This window comes from Bicyclus anynana, chromosome 7, assembly GCF_947172395.1.
Source record: "Bicyclus anynana chromosome 7, ilBicAnyn1.1, whole genome shotgun sequence".
Taxonomy (NCBI): Eukaryota; Metazoa; Arthropoda; class Insecta; order Lepidoptera; family Nymphalidae; genus Bicyclus; species Bicyclus anynana.
In genome coordinates, this window is record NC_069089.1 from 5,724,188 (window position 1) to 5,748,349 (window position 24,162).

Here is a 24,162-nt window from a genome sequence, read left to right on the forward strand (position 1 = left end):
GTTAGATTCTAGACTAGAACGATGCGGGTGTTATTGTCGTAGTTAAGTAGGTACCTAGGTACATATGTCGAGCCGTGTGTCGCAAGAGAACAATGCGACAAGCAGTGGCGTTCATAAGGTTGTCGATCAGGGTATGCACTAGTAATGCAATTAAGCAAACTGGAAAAATCTGTATTTATTAAGCACTAAAAAGACCACTGTTAGTGCATGCCATTGGCGACAAATGGAATTCTTCATGTTTAGCAGTGTCACTAAGTTAGGTTCATCATCATCATCATCATCATCAACCCACATTCGGCTCACTGCTGAGCTCGTTTCCTCTCAGAATGAGAGGGGTTAGGCCAATAGTTCACCACGCTGGCCCAATGCGGATTAGCCATAGGTCTATGGGTACTCTGTAGCGACTCTTAAATCTATGGGATTGGCAGACTTTAGACACGCAAAGAATTAAGAAAATTCTCTGGTATGCAGTTTCCTCACGATGATTTTCCTTCACCGTTTGAGACACGTGAAATTTAATTCCTTAAAATGCACGCAAAGTTGGAGGTGTATGCCCTAGACTGGATTCGAAACCACACCCTCCGGAATCGGAGGCAGAGGTTATATCCACTGGGCTATCACGGCTCTCTAACTATGCTCTATAACTACGTATTATTAAGATACGCCCGTGACTCGGTTTGCGTAAATTCTGATTTTTATTCTTTTACAAGTTAGCCCTTGACTACAATCTCACCTGATGGTAAGTGATGATGCAGTCTAAGATGGAAGCGGGCTAACTTGTTAGGAGGAGGATGGAAATCCACACTCCTTTCGGTTTCTACACGACGTACCGGAACGCTAAATCGCTTGGCGGTGCGTCTTTGTCGGTAGGGTCGTAACTAGCCACGACCGAAGCCTCCCACCAGCCAGACCTGGAGCAATTAAGAAAACCTCAATCGGCCCAGCCGGGGATCGAGCCCAGGACCTCCGTCTTGTAAATCCACCGCGCATACCACTGCGCCACGGAGGCCGTCAAATTCAATTAACACACCAAAATCGGCTGGGTTATAGCCATGAAAAGGTAACAGATAAATACTTTCGCATAATTATTAGTTTGGATTTTAAGGATATAGACGTACAATGAAACCACTGCATATTATACTTTTTAAATCATTTAATAAAATAAGTGATGTATTAATTTTTCATAAAGAACACATTTTAATAGCAGTCATTTGAAAAATTATATACTTAGCTCTTATATTCAAATGAACATAATAATTATCATTTAATAAAGATGTATAATGCTTTTTCAGCGGATGAGGTTTATTCGGTAACAAAACGAAGTAAGATATAGCCTGAAAAGAAATTAAAATTACATTTTTGATCCACGTGTTACAATATGAAAGTTAATTAATATCATCTAACAAATGAATATAACTATACAATTTAATGAAAATATATTCTCCTTCATACAACAGATCCTTAGATTCATTATTCATAAACAAATCCTAATATTTAAAAAAAAAAAATGCAGAAACATTTATAATCATTTACACTTGAACTAGATGGAACAGAATCTTACCTATAGAAAATTTTAAGGCCATTTTCTACGTAACACACCAATCACTTCACAATTCATCAAAAATCTCTGAAGTGTAGACATAAAACTCTAAATCTATAAAGCTTTGTTTTAAAAAAACAGAAAGAATATATTTTATAATATTCAATATAATACATACTTATAAAAAAAACATTAATAATAATTTACAATTTATTCACTTCGTTATTTCACAATATACATAGTCTATTATTTTAAATGAACATTTTTACAAGTCATAGTAGAGGAGCCGAAGAGGGGATTTTTGCAGTTACTCGAGCGCGGCAGATGAACCCTTATTACATAAGGGAGTATACCTTGCACGTTCTTCAGTACCTCCACCAAATATGCGCCCTTGATATTGGTGGGGATGTTTAGGGCAACCAAAAAAAAAACAACTTCAAAAATACTCAACCAGCACGTCAGATTAAGGAGGTAAGTTGATAGCTAAAGGGTGTGCATTTCGAAAATCTGACGATTTGAGCGTAACGTAATGGAATGCGAGGGTTCCAAATGCCTTCAAAGTCTGTAATTTTTTTCCTCACCGCTGAAATCGAAAAAAGTATATAACCATTTATTCTTGCTATCATCTAATCTACCAAATCTGATTCCAATGACGCTTTAGTAACTGCAAATTTAGCATCCCGGGCTCCCCTACTATCAGAAATTTTAAGTACCAACGTCTACTTCATATAGTTCTGTTAACAAACTTCAGACCGTAATATATCCCCTCGCCAATAAATTCATGCGTATCAAAATATATTCCAGATATTTTTATGCTTACACTGTGACGTCACAATTACACTCCTTTATACAAAATGTGAGCCCGAATACAGAAAGCAATAGATAGTTAGTCAGTATACAAAACAAAAAAAAATAAAAAATGCCGATGTATTTGCATTAGGTAGTATTGATTTGTAGTAGAATATATTACAGTTCGGACATCTACTTCATTATAAGTGTCCGTAGTAAAAGGTAACTTAGTGGGCCAAATATGCATTACGTGCGCATAAATTATATAAACTAGTACAAAAATCTTAAAAAAAAAAATGCGTCTTACATTATTGATTAGGACATTTCATTGATCGCTAAAATGGGGCTTGATCGTATTAACATAAACTATACTAAAATGATAAATCAAAATTCAATATAGCTGCCGTCAGATTATTGGGGCATCTAGATAAATCAGGGTCAATGTTGCAATAATTGAGAAAATATTTGTTACATTTGCGTGTAAGAAATATTTTCTGATAGTTGAAAAAAGTCACGTTAATATAACCCAAACTGAACGAAAATTTGAATTCTTAATTTCCCAATTACCGAAAAGCTGGTAAGGAGTGGGCAAGATTGTACCACTTTTTAATTCGACTCCTTAACTACGTATTTCAACTCTAAAAAATCCCTAATCAATCTAAATGAACTGTTTGACCCATAAATAAAAATAAATAAGTTAATTTGACAGTAATTAAATTAAGCTATTAATTAAAATTAAATATAGATAGGCACGGTTAAAATAAAATGCTTATGGAGAATAAAATTTGTAGAGTACACCTCGTGCATTTTCTCGATTCTGCGGGGTTGTTCACTAAAGGCAGGCGTCCACAAATCCGCGTCGTACGCATCGGGCACAGCGCATCAAACGTATTTTAAACTCCACGCCACGAAATAAGTCCCGCGGCTAAAACCTAAACTAAAATTGACAGCGCCTTACACAAATGACAATACGACCGCCATTACTAAATGCAAATGAGAGCCCCTAAGACATTAGCGCCGCGTCTACGGGATTTGTTTAGTGGCGCGGAGTCCTTATTCTTTGTATACAAAGTCATACAAGTGCGTCCACTGATCGGCATCGTACGGATCGCATCGAACGGATTTTATCTACCGTAAAATTAAAAATTCTTTCGACGCGATGCGTCCGATAAGTACGATGTGTTTCTGTGGACGCCTACCATAACTCGGCGTGTTTCGGAAATTAGAGTCATCGGCGCCTGTTTGACATGAGATGAGTTTGAATGATACAAAGATTTTTGGTTGTGTACAATATATCTCTATACATATTTGTCTGTATTATTTTTATAAATGTAAGCGATGACACTGAGGGAAAATTAAGAGAATTTTGAGTATAATAATCAACTAGTTACAGTAGGTATTAAATATAAAATTAGCTATAAAATGTAAAAATTGTATCAGGTACGTTTAATGTAAAAATACTAAATTAAGCGTGTCCGAGCGAGCCTTGAATTAGATGGATATAAATAAATAGATAATTTTAATTATGTAAATTATTTTAACCTGGGGATTACCAGGTGCTTGTGCTTGTATAGTTTCTGCCTAAGCGCTACGTAGCGACCTTCATTCAGTTGTATGAATGAACCTTAATGAAGGCAGCTAGTCATTTAAACAAAGATTGTATTTAGACACTAAGTAGCTTTGCCAACTGTTGCTATGCATACCCGGAATTCAACAACAAATGAGATTAAAAAAAAAAAAAAAATATATTATCAATGATAATTTTATACTATAGATAGGTTACGTCCCTACAAAATCACCACTGAGCGCACACATGCACAATTTTGTCTTTAATTCCATTATATATTTATGTATATACAGTTATTACACTTCCTGAACACACAACTCGACATTAAAACGATATTTATGTATTATTTGTATAACGTTCGTTGTTTATTAAGCGACTAAATGAAATCAAGTCAATATTCCACATTTTTCCGCCTCAGTTTTGATGTACTAGTGCTCCATCTCTAGTATAAAATATCATTCCCTGCCAAAAAACTAATGTGCCCAAACTGGTGGGGCAGGCAACCAAATAAAATCTGTGTGCCACCGAGACGGCTGGTTCTTCTCTCAAATAATTGCTTCTGTATGGCTGTTTCTTTGTACAATAAGCTTCCAGAATCATATAAAACTATGCCCCTAATAAAGTTTAAGCGAATAATCTTCTCCATTTTAAATAATAAGAATTATTATAGTGTTGACGAGTACATGAATGACATGAAATTTTGTAATGTATAAATATTGACGTTTTATAATTGTAGGTATAATAAATTATTGTAAATTTCTGTAAATATTTGCACGCTGATATATCAGTAAATTGTGATGGATTTTTTTATCTATAGTGTAAGAACCATTGTAACCCACAGTTTCAGCAAATAAATTATTATTATTATTATTATTATTATTGATTATTATTAATTACTAGGTATTTATTTGCGCGTTCAAATTTCAAACATCAAACATTAAGAAATGGGATCTTTCATAAAAATTCGAACGATCGAAAGATCGACGAATCCAGTTACGTACTCGTTCGACGCGTCTGTGTGAGTTCACTAGACATTGTTATGTTTCGTTTTACGCGAGTGTATGGCCACAATCGGAATGCGATCTGTGAATAGAAATCTGCGGCTTAAGGTGCTGAGAGACTTGAGGATTCACTTGTAATGAGCATTCATGCGATGTTACATCACAGAACAACTACGAGAACATTATAGCGAGCATTCTAGAGAGCGTTCTGGCGAGCATTCTAGCGAGTAGATTTGCTTAGAGCTTATATATTAAAGACACCGGCAATACTGTTATATTGTTTATTGCCGGCTCTTCTTAGCTATACCTGCCTCCCAAAACGGTGCTTATCACTACAAATGGTCAAAGTTGAAGTTCCAAAGTGCTGGTAAACTAAGCCTACTTGAAATAAACAAATTTTGAAATTTTTAATGTTGTCTTATTGTTACGCTTGCAAACCTTACTAGTCGTCAAACGATCACCATATAATATTGCCAAGCATTTGATTGCATTGTCAGAAGTACAAAAAAAGGAAACCTTTCATATATAAAAAAAAACCAATATTGTTCTCGAGTGATAGAAAAAATTACACGCGGCCGAATTCCCCGGGAACATAAATTATAATCGAATTGGTTCAATGTTCAATGTGCACAAGCTTTTTCATTAAATTGAAACTTGAAAGTGGGTTATTCTTTACTCCGATAAAAGCGAAGCCTTCAAGACTGCGAACGATTGCTTGAATTGAAGTATTTAATATTGATATTGTAAGACATTGAACAGTACGCTTAGGGTCGCAAAAGTAATATTTGCGACTTAAGAGATTCTAATCACTGTAGCGAGCGTGAGGAGGTAGATAAATCTAAGCAATTAAAAAATATATAGACGAGTCATACCCGATCTAACAAACTGATCGTAACTCAGCCAAATAAAGCACTATATATGTCCATTTTGACCTTTTGCCATTGACCTCTTATAACAAAAGGACGCACAATCATGTAGAAAATTTCACTTACAAACTGGTCAATTTTCCTTTGACAGGCCTTTAAATATAGTCCATTATACAATAAAATACTAGATACAGAGCAAATTCAATCTTAAGGATTGAGTGTAAAGTTGAATTTGCAAATGAGACTACTTGAATTGAGTGCCAAGAAGTTGTGTTTGGCACCAATTGAGTGGGGACGTTTTTTGGTCGCTGATTGTGCATCCACTTTTTAATAGGAGATCGATGCCTTTTGCACTACTTTGTTTAAATATGTAGTGTCGATTCGAAACGTCTTCGATGTAGGTAATATATTTTTTGTGCCGTTTATTATTAATCAAAATATAACGTGAAGAGGCACAGCTTGGCAAATCGGCGCATACCGTCGCAAACCGACGCATATCGGCACCAACCAGCGCATAGCAACGCAGATTCACTTCGCCTTACCGCAGCGTGCTATTCGATAGTCTTAGCAAAACTACTCTGAGGTGTCCCGAAATAGATCACTATACCATTACGGTTCTTGGATTAGATAAATTCAAATGATAAATCTAAATCCTTTCCCCTCAATCGACGGCTGACATCAAGAACCCTTTGTTAGAGGCTAAATTTATTTCGGTTAAATTGAACATATTTAGTTGTTTGAGCTCATCTCATCTATTAATGGACTGACCATCACTTGTGAATCTCAGTGCCGTAAGTTTTAGCGAAGCAAACCACTCACGTATAACGGAACATAATAACTTTATCGAACTAAACTATTGTCACAAACGGTGCGACACTTAACGTAATAACAAATAGCACCTAAACCGATACCCTGCAGTCTCACAAATAAAATATTGCCATTTCGTATCAGTGATATATTATTATTACCTCTCGATGGGATAGTTTGATATGTAAATTATTTTTAGCTGGCACGAGCGCAACACAAATTTTGGTTGTGTGTCTATGAAGCAAATGGCGTGAAATCGCACTGTAAAGTAAAATACATCTTGCGTTCATTAATAGACGAACGAATAAATAGTGGATTGTTTGTATACAAGGGACCCATCATATACGAGGTATTTTTAGGGCACGAGCCGTGAGGCGAGGGTCGTTAAATAGAAACTGAGTTTATAATGGGTTTAGCCCCGCGTGTTACACTATACTTTTCACTACGATAGGATCGAAAATAATTCAGTACAGTATTCAATGTTAAAATAATTTTTCAGACGCAGCTCGCAACTAAATAAAAATCAAATAAAAAAAAATACGCATTTCACTGACAGGAACACTGCATTTCGTTCCAATTTCAAATTTTTACAAACAATCAGGGCCATAAGTATATAATATTATGTACTCGTACCCACCTATGATGATTCTATTTACGAATAAAACCTCCTTCGTTTTATAGAGGTCATTATTTTAGTACGATTAGACTATTTACGAATTAAACTTTTTCGTTTTATCGTAGGCTCGTAACAGACAAACAATAAAAAATCAAAATTACTTTAGCCCCTAGAGGCTGAAATGCTTGTTTAGCCCCGCTGTGGAGTGGTAATATGACAGTGTTTTTAAGAAGAGCAGTGAAAAATGTATTTAATCGTAGGTACCAGGTAAAATAATATTTACTTAAACACCTATTGATGACTGTGACGATTAGGTTTCTTGTTTTTAAAGAATTGAAGCCTTGAAACATCTATACTTTTACTGACTTAATAAAACACAAAAATATCTTATAAATTATTGTGGACTAGATGTAATAAAATTTTCGATAAAAAGTATTACACATGAAAAAAAATATGTAACTACGATTTCTTTATTAGTATTTGCATTGCTTTTTATCAATAGTTAATAAATCATGTTTGCAATATTTTTATTTATAGACTGTAACAACATAGCGGAAGCCTTGTGTCTTAATAAAATTATATATTATATTCTAAAAATAAATCGGGCAAGCAATATTTATATGTACTTTCTCAACATTGAATTCCATACATAAGAAAACACTGTGAACTAAAATGAAAACAAAATGGCGAATTCTCTCGAAACTCGCAAATATTTTATTATCGTTACTAAATAATATACATATATATTTTTATTTAAAATCTCTGAAACTTTTATTTTTACAAGATTCGATAGACAAAGATATCTCTCAACAATGATACTCTCACATTGAAAACACATTAAAAACAACATTTTACGTATTACTAAGTCCGTAGTTCATAACTAGGACTGTTCTGGTGGTATGAGATCCGGCATAAGAAATATTTACCCTCATCTGTTATTTAATTGGGATAAGAAATAAATGATACAAAATATTTACATTGACACATAGTTTGCCTAGTTAAATTGCGGCCGAACTGTATTAAATAATTTTTTTTTTTTTAATTTATATAATCTTCTTCCGTCATATTAATAACAAAAAATCGTACACTAGTTATTAGAACATACCCAAAAGAATTAAAAAATAAATGGTTGCCTGCCTTCACATTGCAGCTGTTTTGCCAGGTATAAACAGATAAGTAATATTGTAAAACCCTCATCAGTTATTTACTCGTCTAATATGTCAAATGAAAGCTCATTTTATGCTCAATTTAACTATATAGGTTGCCTTTGATCGAGTTCAAGGTTTCCTAGGTTTTGTGTGAAAAATGTGTTTGGCCGCAATTTAACTAGTAAACCTATTTGCAATGTGTCACAGTGATCACCATTTATCATTTATTTCATAGCACCAATGAATACCAGATGAGGGTGTACATTTCTAACGCCGGCTCTTAGACCATGGCGTTGGGCTTTCAGGTTAACGCGACGACGCATACTCTGATCAGTCCGTGCACTTTTCTGTTCATTTCCAACCTTTTAGGTTGAAAGAAATGCTATCCGTTGGACAGTTCGTCCTTCAACCACTGCGGCACCGGCCGGCCGAGCCTCACCAGTAACTTGGACAGCGCCGTGTTGTGCGGCGTATAGTACCGCCGCAGGAACTTGGCCGATCGCTCCTCCATGGGCGGGTATATCCGCCCTTTGGATTTGCCGAGGCATTTCGTTTTCTCATTGCTCACTGCTTGGCAGAAGAAACCTTTCTTTGGGTCATATCTGGAACAAAAAGTCTTAATTAGACCGCAAATACACACAGTAGCATCCAAGTTATACGCAGTTTGTCAAATGTAAGTGACAGTTTCTTTCGAGGCAGAATCGCGCAAATTTTCCAACTGCAAGATTTGCTTGTTGCAAATTTTATAACAAGTAAATGCCCAGTGGCCCTTTGTATATTATAATGACGAATTAGAACTAAATGCGATCTCAATAGATATTAATTGTAGATGACAAACGGCGCGAAAACTTAAATAAAGGGTATTCAACGAGCAGATTATAACCATTAGGCTGTTCTTAGCGATCACAGTCAGGCTGTAAGTGTAAAGTAAAAATAGCCATAAGAAGCTTTCTTTGACTTGATTCTCCAAAAGACTAAAAAGCTAGCAAATTACTCATGGTGCTGGTAAAGGTTGCACAATAATTTGTTTTGTTGAACATCCGCTGCTGGACATTGGATTTTCAAATATTACGGTCTTGAGCTACTAGTATCCAGCGGCGTCTAGCATTTTGTTGTTTTCGGTCCATCTAGTAGCGGAAACACTATTCCAGCACCTTGGGACCCCAATATCTATCGGCTCTTCAAACTAGACAACAATTAGAGCAGCAGTTCCTAAAACCCCTAACAGCAGTTCCTGTGGTAAAATTTCTCAATGCTGAAAACGAAAGTCCTCGAGCAGTGCGTTTTGCAAAATATAATATGGTCATATGGCACAAAAACAAAATAAATAACAATTAATATTCGCGTCCTAGCTGTGTACTTGTCCAGGTACAGGCATGACTTAGCGAACATTTATGACAACATCACAGTACTCACTTGAGAAGCTTCTGGTAGTCGAGGTGCGGTATCTTGAGGAACTTCTGCAGCGCGTTCATGGCGGCGGCGGGCTCGGCGCGCAGCAGCGAGCCGTCCAGCACGTGCAGCTGGTGCGCGCTGTACTCGCCCAGCCAGCGCTCCAGGTAGTGGCTGTACTTGCCCGGGTACAGGCAGCGGTTCCTGACCGGGCGAACAGTATTCATTATTTAGATTTTAATGTTTTTGTATACAATAAACCTCAATTGTTTTACTCTAACATATTAAACTTTTAATGTGTTAGAATTTTACTTAGTACAGATAGTATACCCGGGAATAAACTACAGCCGTTTGTGATCTAAAAGAAAAAGCGTTGATTGATAATTTTGACCATAAAATGCCGTCTAGTGTGCTTGTTAAATGGCTTGATCCTTAGATCCAGCGGGTAAGTACCCGCTACTACGCTGTAATTAGTGTTTGTTAGTTAATAATAAATAATAGTAAAGGCTAATTGTAGAAACTCATTATGAGCCTTTTTTATGAGACTATCTCCCATCTTATAGGAGAGGGGATGGATATCGTTGATTTTCAGTAACTACTACATTTTTAGATTTAGATTTTGAATTTCGTGAGGTTTTCAGCAAAGGAAAGAATGATTGCCTAGCACGACTTCAAATACGATATCGAATTTTAAAGTGTTTCAGGATATCCTACGAGGAATAATTCGGTGCGTGAGTAATTGTCAAAACTGTTGCATTTTACCTGAGGTCCCGCAGAGGTTTCGGCGCAGAGTCGTTGGCCGTGATGACGGTGTGGAAGGTGTAGTTGTTTGCGACTGGGTCACCGTGAGACCTTATGTGTTGGTACCACGAGTAAGCTCTAAAACAACAAAAAATCCTTTAATAATTCATGTACATATCATTTGTAAATGCCCACTGCAGGGCAGAAACCACACTTTATGGGTTATCGAGCTTAGGGTGATAATAATTGATATAACACTATCAAAAGTCCTGTACAGTATTCCTGACCTAGACTGACTAGTTTGAAATGCTCAGAGTATGATTCATCTAACAACCAAACTCCGAACTGTTACTGAAAACATAATGAAAGGAAAGAAATACACAATACTTCAAAGCCCAAGCCATATCGGTTTCTAAATGAGATGACATTAGTCACATAGTTTCAGAGCCTATTTATAAATATTAATATAGAAGAGCAAATGAGCCATATTATGTCGCTTGTATGACGGTTCAAGTGGCTATAAAGGAGTATCATCTAAACAATAATATGGTAGAGTATGTTGTCAGCCTCAAACGAACGTAGAAAATAGTCTCAAGAGAAATATGGAGCAACAGTATTAGTTGGTGCTGCATTAATTGGGTGTTTAGGGAGTGATACAGTAGGGCGAAATTAACCTCGCCACGGCAAGCTACTAATTTCCCACAGTTTCCTCAAATGAGCTTTTTTTCAAACTACCCGCGGTTGGCTCTGATATTTATGTTGCTATTTACTTGAACCTGAATTACCAGAGGAAAACGAGAATTAAGTATTTAAACCGCGTCTTTTGATTCAGGCTTTATGAAAGCGGTATTTCTTTCAGTAAAGTTACATTTTATGTAGCGTTTATTTTTGTTGTAGAATGTGCTCATTTCAAGATTAAGCAGTAATTACTGTTGTCTTTGGGGAAATAATTAGTTTTATAATTAGGGTCGTACCGTTTTTCATAGGTAAATTCCAAGAAGAGCAACAGTACTGATTCACTAATTAATAAAAATAGGATTTCGTAACTTGTTTAACTAATTACGCTTTTATATTTGAAAACAAGCAAATGGATTAAAAACCATTGCCATGAGACCTTCTGACACAGGTTTTAGTTGAAAGATGATTTCAGCCATTTATAGGTTTACGTAAAGTTTATAAACCAATAAATTTCATAGTCTATAATAGCAGCAAAAGGGGGATGAAAGGAAAATGAAGGGACATTGGACTGTTAGTATGTAATTTACCTATGAACAGAGACTTCAATACCAAACGGGAATTAAAGACCGTTTTTAAAAAAGTGTCAACTAACCTATTATTATAATCTCAAGTAGCTTGAAATCCCAGTTCGATAATAAGGAAAGTCTATTAATACGGGCCTCACTCACTCACTTCAACTCATATGTGGCTCACTGTTGAGCACGAGTTTCCTCTCAGAATGAGATATTTAATCTCTTGCACACAACTGAAAAGTTGAGGGTGCATGCCCCGAATCGGATCGAACCCACGCTCTATGGAATCGGAGGCAGAGGTGATATCCACAGGGTTATCACGGCTCGGCTAATAAGGGCCTAGGATTACTACAGACTAAAATGTACGTACCTTTTGGAGGGTGAGATGAGAATGGCGATGATCTTCGCATTAGGCAGGAGGGCGTGCGCGCGGCGCGGCACCAAATCGCCGTCGAAATAAGTCGCCGACTTCTCGAATGTCAACTGCGAACTGTTACTCTGCTTCACCGGGAAGAAGCTCAAATACCTAATAAGAAAAAGTATAAATTATATTTATCTTCTTCTATATATATATAAAAGAAAGTCGTGTTAAAATTGGCAGGGAGGTAGTTTAGAGCCAGGAGGATACTTTTTACTTTTTTTACATAGGATACTTTTTACTTTTTTCTTTTTTTATACTTTTTTACGGGTCGGGTAGGGTAGGGTAGGGTAGGGTAGGGGTAGGGTAGGGGTAGGGTAGGGGTAGGGTAGAGATAGTTGAAAGTTCACATCGAGTTTACGCGGACGAAGTCGCGGGCGTCCGCTAGTTATAAAATAAATGAAACGTTATTTACATTTCTAATACTAGCAGACACACACACACTCGGATTAGAAAATGTATGGTTTATCACAAAACCCGCGGAAACCATGAATTTTCTGCGATATAAAGTAGCCTTCATGTTTCTTAATACGATCCTCTTTAGTGTGAAAATCCCATTAAAATCAATTCAGTCGTTCCAGAGAGTTAGCTCGGACAAGACCATAATTCTTAAAAGTTGTTTGTGTTTCGTCAAAATGACTATAAGCACTTGAGAAAACTATAATTGGGTTTGGTTATAAAATAAATACTAAATTTTTCTTTTTGTTGTAATTAATCCGTCTATACCACTATAATATCTGACAGAGTCGTAAAAGAATTCAATATTATCACCCTAACCCCTTTAATTCTGAGAGGTTGTAAATGATAAAGCTCGCCAGCCCGTATTATAGCAGCGTGGTGGGTTTAGCCTTCACATGCCCTTTAACTGTAAGGAGGGAGGCCTGTAGTGATCCGTTAAAATAGGCTCATCAAATGACGTATGTGTTGTTCTAAAGAACTCGACTATAGGTACTTTATCCATAAACGAAGCATTATCAATAAAAAAAAAATACCCGAATCCATCAGAAAGTTTAATATACATTTCGTGAATAAGCACGCATAATCAATGGTACGAACTGAAACGAGTTTTAATTTAAAAAGCGGGTAATGAGTTCCCGTTTATATTTTCATTGCTGCGCCCGTACAAAAAGCGACACTCATATTTTTTTCATTCTCAAAGTAAAGTCGTTAAATAAAGGGCATAAAAGTCTATTACCGCAGACGGAATATTTTAAAAACAAAACTGCTCAAGAACAAAAGCGGTACGATCATTTAGAGGGCCCATCAAACATTCGTCTGGTGGATTCAAATTTCAGCGGCAACAATAAAACTGTTTTATGAATGTCGTTTTATTTACAAGCACTAAGTGTTGTCGCAGCGTGGATCGATGGGGGACATTCTCAGACCAATTATAGAAGGACCTGTATCGCACTCATAGTCTAAGGAAAACGAGCTTAGATTTGGTATATATCATAAACTAAACTAGAAGTTTTTGCCAGTTTTTTACACAATTCAATTACACAAAAAGGTATTTTTACGGAGCTCTTTAACCGACGAACACGATTACAACTATTTAACATCGGTTCTATAGACACAGTTTTTATCGCGCAATCGCATTAGATCGTTGATCATATACTTGGTCAGAAAAGTAACGTCTAGCGAGGCAGGTCCTATACAATAATTGGTCTGAGGGGACATTTGATTCGGTGCGCCGACACAAAGTTGCGTGCAGAAAATAGGTACGACCGCTTACTTTGTCCTTGCCAGGTTGGCACCGCACGAAGAGAGTTTGGGGAGCTCTGACGACTAGTGCCCTATTTAGTGTGTTTTAAATGCTCATGTATTTTTTTGGGTTTCTGAACTGAAAAGGAAAACACGGAACACGTCACGTCAAATCATTATATTGTCCGTTTCTCTGTGAAGATTTCGGGAACGCGTGAAGGTGTCGAGTTCATAATAACTATATACTCTAGTAAATACTAGCTATGGAAAATTCAAACATGTTAGTTAACGTAAAAAACAAATATACTTCGATACTCTAGGGAATTTAAATTTATAGGGTATATTTTCCAGTTAACCTATAACTAGAACTGTGAAACTTTATGACAATGAACATTATCATACATTTCCAGAACGCCCCCGGTATTTTATACATTGCCTAATCTTTTAAAATCAATTAATTGTTATCAGAATACTTCTGATGGCCCACAGAACGGGGACATACTTGTAATCTACAAAGACGGTAATTAAGACCTCAGAAATTTGTTTCAATTGAATACTCGTATTATTATCCTAGACTCCAACCGTTGTATTTATCCATAAACGTAGTTGCGGATCAACAAGATTAAGACATTAGCGCCGCGTCTACGGGACTTGTTTCATGGCGCGGAGTAAACAACGATAACATACATAATAAATATCAATAAAGACAGTTATTAAGATATTTCGTTCATATAGCATTCGACTGAAACAAATCGAGGCGTGTCATATGACTTTCGCAAGAAGTTAACTCGCAAACGGAAACGCGCGAAATGATATATACGACATCTTTTGTCAAAAAGTTATTACACGTAGGTGGCGATAAAGTTCCAAAGTGTATATATGTAAATGTACGTGTATAATGTATATTTATATATTCATAAATTAGATATATAACATATATGAGTGCGTAGGGAAATCTTATATCAAATACAAGGCTTTGTAGATTCCTGTTCGTCGTGACTCTAATAAAGGCGTAGTAAATTTACAACAAATATATTCAATACAAATAGGTGATACAGTTTAAAGTACCTATACAATCTTTACCCACCATTTTTGTTACATACTGGATGTTTGGTATAACTAATATATAAAACAAACGGACCCGGTCAAGCTTCGCTTTGATTTATGTGCATTTCTTCCCTACCCCTACCCTAAGTATCCTATGTCCGTCACCTGGTCCTAAGCTACCTCCGCAACAATTTTCAGTCAAATTGGTTTAGCTGCTTTTGTTAACTTATAAGCTATAAATAAGCTGACTTTCAAAACAAAGTTTCTACTCGTAATTAATTGCTATTATATATCTATACATACTATAAATATAATAATTATACATATATCATGGCAATTGGCTAGTCGTCAAGATGAATACGTAACACGTTATTTTAAATGTAAAAATGTATATAACAAAAGCTATATATTAAACAAATAGTAAAATATATTATATACAATGAGTTTACACGAGTAAAATCAATTTCATAATAACATTGTACGTACATTGTTAACGCAAATGTGTTTTCTGGCGTATTCAGAGCGGAATAGTCAAACAAAATATACTAAACAATGTGTAGTATAAATAAATACAGTGGAGATTGAATTGGGATCGAACATTTATATTACAACACAATAGTTTCGCTCTTTTACAACTTGCCATTGGATTTCTATTATTTCGATGATATATATTCTAGAACTAGCAAACGAAAATGTACAAAACTTGTTACAGTTGGTAAGTTTACTACTTGCAGAATTTCACTAACTTTATTAAAGTATCTAAGTATAATGAATGGTCTATGAAACCGATAATTTGATAATAGAATATAATATTCATAGCCAAAAAAATTCATACAAACTAGGTATATTTTTCGTAGTATGAATGAGTCAATTTGGTAACACGTTTAGTCTATCTCTAGATTGTTTCAAGCAATCTCTTTTATCTGCACACATGGTAGTTAAATTGTAAAACATTGGTATTGGAAAAAGAGTAAATGCTGAATTTCTTGCTGGTTTCTCGGCAGAACCATGGATCGTAGTCATTACAAACAGACGAAATGAACGTTTCGAGTAGGCGTATTCGGAATAAAACGATGTTTTTCACAGGAGAATTTGCCCGCTTTGCCTTTTTTCAGTTAAAAATGGAAATAAGTACGCCATTGTACATACATATTAACAAGAATAAAAAGGGAAAGCCGTGAACGAGAACAATAAAGTGAAATAAAAACCGAGCGAACGACGCGTTAAGTACGGAAAAAAAATATAATATGAATAACATTCGTAACAATTTTTATCGTCCATACGTGTCAAAGTAGCAGCTTGTACTAATAAGGTTCAAGGTTCGCAGCGCCGTGAGGGTACTTGTGAATTTCATATTTTATTCACGACCCTCATAGTCAACCTGCACGTAACATAAATCAGGTTATTTATCTTTATTATGTGTTGAGAAATGGCGGAGACTCGAGCGAATTACGGGGCGCGGCATTTATTGAGGTGCCGAACTACTTACTATGGTTACAGCCACTGAATTCCTCTCAGTTGTTATATGACTACAGCGCAGAAAATGGAGGATAATGTGTTAAGCAGTCTATGGTACGTTAGTCATCTACCACCACACCTCACCACGTGTTAAAAGTGAATTTTAATATTATGACCTGACAAATGAGCTAACTAAAAATGGCTATGTGGTAGAGTGTGGTTAGTAAAGGTAGGTCCGAAAGGAATACCATCAATATTTTCTCGCTTAAAGACTTTGGCCTCACTAGAACTGCATTTCTAGTTACCTAGTTCTATATTATAACGGGTATTCCAAGCTGCTCTAGAAGGTTAATATTAAAGTCTGGGCACGGAGAACAACACGCACAGAGATAAGGAGTGTCAACATGTTATGAAGGAGCTTTTTAACCCTACATCAGGGTTTTGTGGCTTTGCTCGGAGGTATTATCATCGTCACATAATGGATCCGACAACGGTGAATCCATGGAATGCTAAGATATTCGTCCCTTTATTCTGTTGAATCAAATAATTCAAGTAGGCATTTCTCTTACATTAACAATATTGATATTTGTTTGGAATGGCAAGGGTTAAGTGTTGTTCCTGGCAAAACTAATTTGGGAAACGATATCGATCGTGTTTCATATGTAGGTAGCTGGAACGCGCGGGAGCGGCTATTTACCTTTCTGCCATAAAGCCGAATTCAAAATTGACAATCCGAAAAAAGATAGGGTTGTGGTGGTGATGGTCGAAGTCATAGAGCTATGAGTGTTACAAGCTGTATGATTTTTGGACAAGAAGTCTTAACCAACCAACTTAGTCAAATATATTTACATAACCATTCACCAAAGGCAATATAACGTTTTTTTTTTAAAATGATCCCAGTTTCTATTAAAAAAAAAAAGTTTTAATATATTAATTGAAGTATCTGTCCGTGATTTTAAAACAACTATGTTTTTCAAGAGCTTATAGTTATTTACACGATACACACAAACAACTTTTTTAAAAAAAATGTTTGTCTGTTTGACCAGGCTAATCTTTGGAACGGCTAGACCAATTTAAACTTTTTTTTTTCTTTTGGTTGATAGAGGAGGTTATTGAGCAACTTAAAGGTTTCTTTTAACCTCTAAAAAAAATTCGAATTCCCGCGGGATTTCTGAAAAAATGCAAACTTACCAATCCAACCCTTTTAGATAGTTGTTATTGTTGAAGAACTGCAACTCCTCGTAAGTGGTCGCGCTGGGCAGGTTCGGCACCAAGTTGGGATGCATCGCCAGGAAGGTGTAAAGGGCGGTGCTGCCAGTCTTCTGCGGCCCTATCACCAGGACCTTTGGTAGAGAGTCCAGAGTGTCGCACGATTTGCCCTTTGACCATATCTTTCTATGGCGTATATCGTCGCACGGATTCTGTTAACAAAAAGTTAAATCTATACTAATATATAAAGCTGAAGAGTTTGTTTGTTTGGTTGAACGCGTTAAAAGGAACTACTTACTGGTCCGATTTGAAAAATTCTTTCAGTGTGTGTTTCACGGTAATAGAATTTTCAAATTAGGTTTAGCAAATCCAATGACATCATACCGATCGCGACCAACACGCGATCAGTTTTATCGGATGTCAAGCCGGTAGCGCTGTAGGCATGTGGGCTTATTGAATAGTGGGTGGCTAGCATTGGCAATAGATTTGACATCCGATGAAACTGATCGTGTGTTGGTCGCGAACTGCATGATGTCATTGGATCTGCTGAACCTAATTTGAAAATTATTTTACCAATAGCTAAATTCAATTCTATTTCAAGCACAATAATGCTATTGTGCTCTATTGACGATTGTAAATTAGAATAAACTAAACAAGGATATATAATCGAAGTTTGAGAATTTTTTTATCGAAACGCATAACAAAACCATCATCATTAAACCAAACAACCGACAAATAAAAACGAGCTTTAAAATCATATCCTTACTGTGCTTGTTATTACTTCCATTAATCCATTTTTTAAAGCTTCCGTAAGTAAAATTCAATATTGTAAAAATTGTTCACACCACCATAAAAATAAAATTCGAGAGGATTATTCGCTCCAAGCTCGTTCATATAGAATCGAGCGCGCCTTATAAAATAAATAGGTACCTAGTACATAAAATAATACAGAACACGAGTAGGTATGACACAAGTCATCATGGGAATCAATTCTGCAAATTGAATCAGCGGCTGGATTAAAATAGGCTTCGACGGATATGCAAACAGTATTATTCGTTGGGCCAAAATTTATTTTGTTTTTAACAGAGTTACAAAATATAAATGCATTATCTGATTTGTATGACAATTTTCATTTTATTATTGTTGGTTGGCGACCGTGATAGCCAAGTGGATATGACCTGTGGGTTCGAATTCGGACCGGGGCATGCACCAACTTTTCAGCTATGTGCATTTTAAGAAATTAAATAGCACGTGTCTCAAACGGCGAAGGAAAAACATCGTGAAGAAACCTTCATACCAGAGAATATTTTTAAATCTCTGCGACTGTGAAGTCTGCCAATCCGCATTGGGCCAGTGTGGTGGACTTTTTGGCCTAACCCCTTTCATTCTGAGAGGAGACTCGAGCTCAGCAGTGAACCCAATAGAGGTTGATAATGATGATGTTACTTGACTTCTCAGAAATGTAGAGCAGCCTTCTTCAATTCTTCAAATAAATTAATTTGTTATGAATGTGTAGGTAGATTAGTAAACCAATCTATTTTCGTAAACAAAATTTTCACAATGCTATTATTTAATTTTAATCATTTCATTTAATCACCATATTCATATTGTTCTAGCAGTTCCTAAAGCTACTATATGTGTCAAATATCATCCATATACTTTCAGCCGGTCTGATGATACAGTATAAAACATCCAAACTTTCGCATTAAAACAATCACTTAGATTATTTGTATGCAGAGGTATAGACTATAGATGTCCCGTGAAAATGGATCGGGCAGGCTTTACACCTGGAACGGTTTATTGTATGGCAAACAAAACACGGCATTCAGTGTCACTATAAAGACTTATCGAATCGCCCGCCGCTAGATGCCCCTGAATATTCATTCACAAAGCTCTCGAGCCTCGGGGTTCAACAATGGACAAGCGTTCTGCATTGTTATACCCGTCTAGTGCGTGGACATGCTTTGTACTACAGATCTGAATAATGCCGTCAGATATACTCAAATTTTGTATAGCGTCCAAAAACAATAAAAATACTGTTCTCGTTTGATTTAATGGAGTGTTTGGTTGCCGATTTTATGTAAGTGATTTTACCGTAAATTCGTCTGCGAGAACATTAGGGTAAACATCTAATCCCTAACCAAACCGACACAAATCACTCAAAATATGACAAACTTTTATATTCTTACAAGCGTGAAATTTCAAAGTTTTATATTCTTAACCGATATCTCAATTGTACCAACTTTGGTAAATATAACATGAATAATAAGGTACTTTTGTACAAACTTACAGCCCCTATTTCCTTCCATTCCCGGTATTTCCATTTCGCGATAAAATCTAACCTGTGTTTTTCTTCAAGGTTTCATTTTTTATTACTATATAAAAAAATATCGAAATCAGTGATAAAACTACCTATATTATTGTAACTTTTTACACCCTACAGTGGGTTTATAGCTCGTCGGTCGTTGCCGACGTTGGACATGTGCGTCACGAACTCGTTGATCACGCAGTACGTTATATACTTACACCCCACAGTGGGTTCAGCTCGTCGGGCCGCAGTTGGAAGTACTTGTCGGCGAGCGCGAGCGGCGGCGCGGACGCGAGCCGCACGTTGGTCCAGCAGCGGAGGAACTTCACGACGGACTCGAACGTGTACCGCGCCAGACAGTCGTTGCTGATGTTGGACATGTGCGTCACGAACACGTTGATCACGCAGTACGTTATATACTTACACCCCACAGTGGGTTCAGCTCGTCGGGCCGCAGTTGGAAGTACTTGTCCGCGAGCGCGAGCGGCGGCGCGGACGCGAGCCGCACGTTGGTCCAGCAGCGGAGGAACCTCACGACGGACTCGAACGTGTCCAGCGCCAGACAGTCGTTGCTGATGTTGGACATGTGCGTCATGAACACGTTGATCACACAGTACGTTATATACTTACACCCCACAGTGGGTTCAGCTCGTCGGGCCGCAGTTGGAAGTACTTGTCGGCGAGCGCGAGCGGCGGCGCGGACGCGAGCCGCACGTTGGTCCAGCAGCGGAGGAACTTCACGACGGACTCGAACGTGTACAGCGCCAGGCGGTCGTTGCCGTAGTTGGACATGTGCGTCATGAACACGTTGATCTAGAGGACAACAAATTCAATTAATATTTATTCTCTTAAAAATATGACATCAGTTGACGATGCCGCAACCGTAGTGAGGCTAATAAGAAATTTTATCTCAATAAATTCTTTGAATCAGTTGGTAGTTGACCATGTTGGCACACACCCGTTCCACTAATACAAGTGCGTCTGATTTTTTAGATCTAGTGGGCAATTGCGAAACTAGATCGGATCCGTTAATTAGTAACTATTAGTTAGACAACAAATTAATTAATTTTCGACATTATCTTTGTCAATTTTGACATTAATTTGACATATTTTTATTAAATGGAGCTGCAGTGAAACGGATCCGATCAAGTTACGCAATTGTCCCCCTGATGAAATAACCAAAGATCACGTAATTTTCTTCGCTTATTTTCATGTAAGTTTAAAATCACAGTTCTTCTCCAATCTCCTAGGAAACCTCCAATCAGAAGTTGCGGATCTTTTACCGCAGAACATAATTTTCCTTTGAAAATACTGCAAAATCGAATGGGATGTCGTAGCGCGGTGGCTGATAAGAAATCAAACAGTCCAAGACCAGTGATTTCTAGTTGGGAGGTTATTAATGGCTCTCTAGAGAAATGCCAACCTGTGCGCTCTCTTCGCCTTTCCATTGATAAAAAGACGATCGAGATAATGTGCAATTGCCAAGAATTATAATAAAGCGCAGCCTTTTCAGGTTGATTATACAGTTTTAATTATGTTTAGTAGTTTTCGTTTTATATCGAGGTCGAATCCTCAATTTGCGAGACAAACTCAATTTTCACTCGTTTTTAAATAATGTTTTGCCTACTCAACAACTGTTGTTGTTGTTTATTGAATAGGGTTTAATAAACAAGCTAACAAAGACAAACTTGTTAACAATGATTAATTTAGAGCATAATAGCACTCTTCAATTAACGGATAAATCTTTATTGTTCTATTCGTTAATTGGCTTCCAAACATGCCACTCTACCACAATGCTAAGAAGCTTAAGGGCACGGCTTTGTCAGTTACGTACACTCCTGCCAAAATAAACACGTGGACCCGAGTCAATCTCCGTTCGAGAGATCGTTTCCGTGATTGGGCCATGCATACATGGGAACTGTTGCTTTAGCTGCGGGCATTTGAAGTTCCTACCACAGGCAAGTATTTGTCAAGGTTAAGAGCCTCATTCGTTTTTTAAGGGCATGAAGAAAGAGTCTGGCAAGTTCGTTGATGACACTCCCATGATATGCGGACGACGGGGGGAAAGACTGCGCGGTTGTGAAATCGTGCGTGCGGGGAAGGGAGGTGCATCAGTCATCGCTACACGCACCCCGGCCCGCGCGGACCATCGGGAGTGTCACGAACGAAGTTGCCAAGCTATAGGTGTTCCGACATTTGACTTCTGCAACACATTCCTTCTTTTACCACCGGATTGCAGATGGTCACAAAATGTTGCCTTGTCTGCCCACACATTGAAAATAATCGCAACGCCCCGTACACGTCCATTGATTCGCGCTCAAAACAATATAGGAAGCGGTGGGTAGGACGAGCGTCATGAAATGCGCCAGGAGTAACGTGACCACACGACTTCTCTGCCTACTTCCCTCGCTACTGTCCACACCACTCGTGCAGTGTGCAACATTACAAAAAACGCAAAACGCAGAACTCAGTACGCTTTATATCTGGGCGGGCTGTAATAGCTACACTTTATATAACACTTGCATCATTCAGAGACATAGTTCAAGTGGCTGAAACATAGTTCAAGTGTTTACTCTCACAGTAGAGCACAAGCTCAAATTCGCTCACCACAGAATCGAATGCCAACGACCGCAGGATTTAGTGTCTTGGCTACATGAATTGGACATTATATAGTATGATATACGAGTATATTAGTGAATCACTAGATTAGGTCACATGTAATAATTGACCACGCAATAAACGTATTTAATTTTAAATGTCTATGACAAATTAGCCCTTAACTGTGATCTCACCCTACGTTAAGTGACGATGCAGTCTAAGATGGAAGCGGGCTTATTTGGAGTTTTTTATTAAATCCTAAACTGACCCGCGCTGGAAATCAAACCCAGGACATCTCAAGAACCACAGCAATACCAACTATGCCAGAGAGGTCGTCAAAATACGATAATAGGTATTGAATTTGTTATAAGACTGTCTCATTGTTCTAGAGGTTTTTGTATTGGAAAAGTGGGCACTGTTTTGACCAAGTGAGCACTGTTACGACGGCATCCGTGACGCCGTGGTATGCGCGGTGGTTTTAAAAAACGAAGGTTCTGGGTTCGATCCCCAGCTGGACCGATTGATTTTTTCTTAATTGGTCCAGGTCTGGCTGCCACCCTACCGGCAAAGTCGTACCGCCAAGCGATTTAGCGTCACGATGTCGTGTAGAAACCGAAAGGGGTGTGGATTTTTATCCTCCTAACAACTTAACCCGCTTCCATAATCACTTACCTTCAGGTGAGTGAGATTGTTGTCAAGGGCTAACTTGTAAATAATAAAAAAAAAGTGTGAGTCAGCTTTGACGCACGAATGGAGTTTACTCTTTCAGATCGATTGTCTAAATAGATGTATGTTGACCCACAGCATACACTATGTACGTCTCAATATACGCCTGAATAGTGAAAGGTGCGCAAACGAGGAACAGCAGGTCACGGCGTGCCCTACGGCAGCGCACGGTGTAATGTGCGCAGTATAGGTTGCGCACAAAGACGTAACGCTGTCATCGAATTTTACTGCCCATATTATTTGATACCAGGAGCTTTATATGAAAAATCGATGCTTAAGGAGTAAACTCCAAAAAGTTCTACGTAACTTACCGGATTGTTTATAAGCGTTTGGAACAACTCGCCGCCCTGGATGGAGCGGTCGAGGCGCTGCCGCCCGCCCGGGTACCGCTCCAACAGCAGCGTGTGCGTGAACAGGCCGCACGTCTGACGAGGCAGCACCATGACGCCTCGGTGACGGAAACCACGCCGTAACCTGGCAGACAAGAATATTTTTTTAAAGAACATTTGCCACATCTTTTAAATACATTAAGAACTATATGAGAGAAACTCAATGTAAACTTTCAACTACCCCTACCCTACCCTTACCCTTGTATCAGAGATAGCGCTGTATGCGAAAAAAGATTATCCCGCTTTTCTGTTGAAATTTTCCCTGAATTTTCTTTGCTATAAACCTCACGGAGCCCGAGACTTTTCCAACGAATTCAAAACCGTGGAAATCGGTTCGTGCGTTCTAGAGTTATAGCGTCAGGAAGTAAACCCGACTTATTTTTATAAAGTAGATAACATAAAATTTAAAATTTTGAAAACCCCGAAGTTCATGTAATTATTCTCACTCTCGACCAAGTCATCGATATTATCTTTCAGTGCGCCTTCATTTGAGACCCCAATCGAGTATATTTGCAGAAATTCGGTTTTTCTTCCCCACTTTCAACTCCCAGAACTTAAACGGTTCAACCGATTTTCATCAAACATGTCTAA

The 24,162-nt window shown here is 37.5% G+C and overlaps 1 protein-coding gene across 1 annotated transcript in view; it reads right to left on the minus strand.

Moving 5' to 3' along the window:
* Positions 1–1,135: 1,135 nt before the first annotated feature.
* Positions 1,136–24,162, minus strand: part of LOC112058158 (bifunctional heparan sulfate N-deacetylase/N-sulfotransferase) — a 160,881-nt gene continuing 137,854 nt past the window's right edge. Inside the window, exons 9-15 of the mRNA XM_052882607.1 lie at positions 23,494–23,656; positions 20,489–20,671; positions 17,533–17,762; positions 12,088–12,243; positions 10,489–10,605; positions 9,751–9,930; positions 1,136–8,936 (exon numbers count right to left, since the gene is read on the minus strand). Coding sequence (XP_052738567.1) covers positions 8,717–8,936; positions 9,751–9,930; positions 10,489–10,605; positions 12,088–12,243; positions 17,533–17,762; positions 20,489–20,671; positions 23,494–23,656 — 1,249 coding nt within the window. The 3' untranslated portion in view covers positions 1,136–8,716. The remainder of the gene's footprint in view (positions 8,937–9,750; positions 9,931–10,488; positions 10,606–12,087; positions 12,244–17,532; positions 17,763–20,488; positions 20,672–23,493; positions 23,657–24,162) is intronic.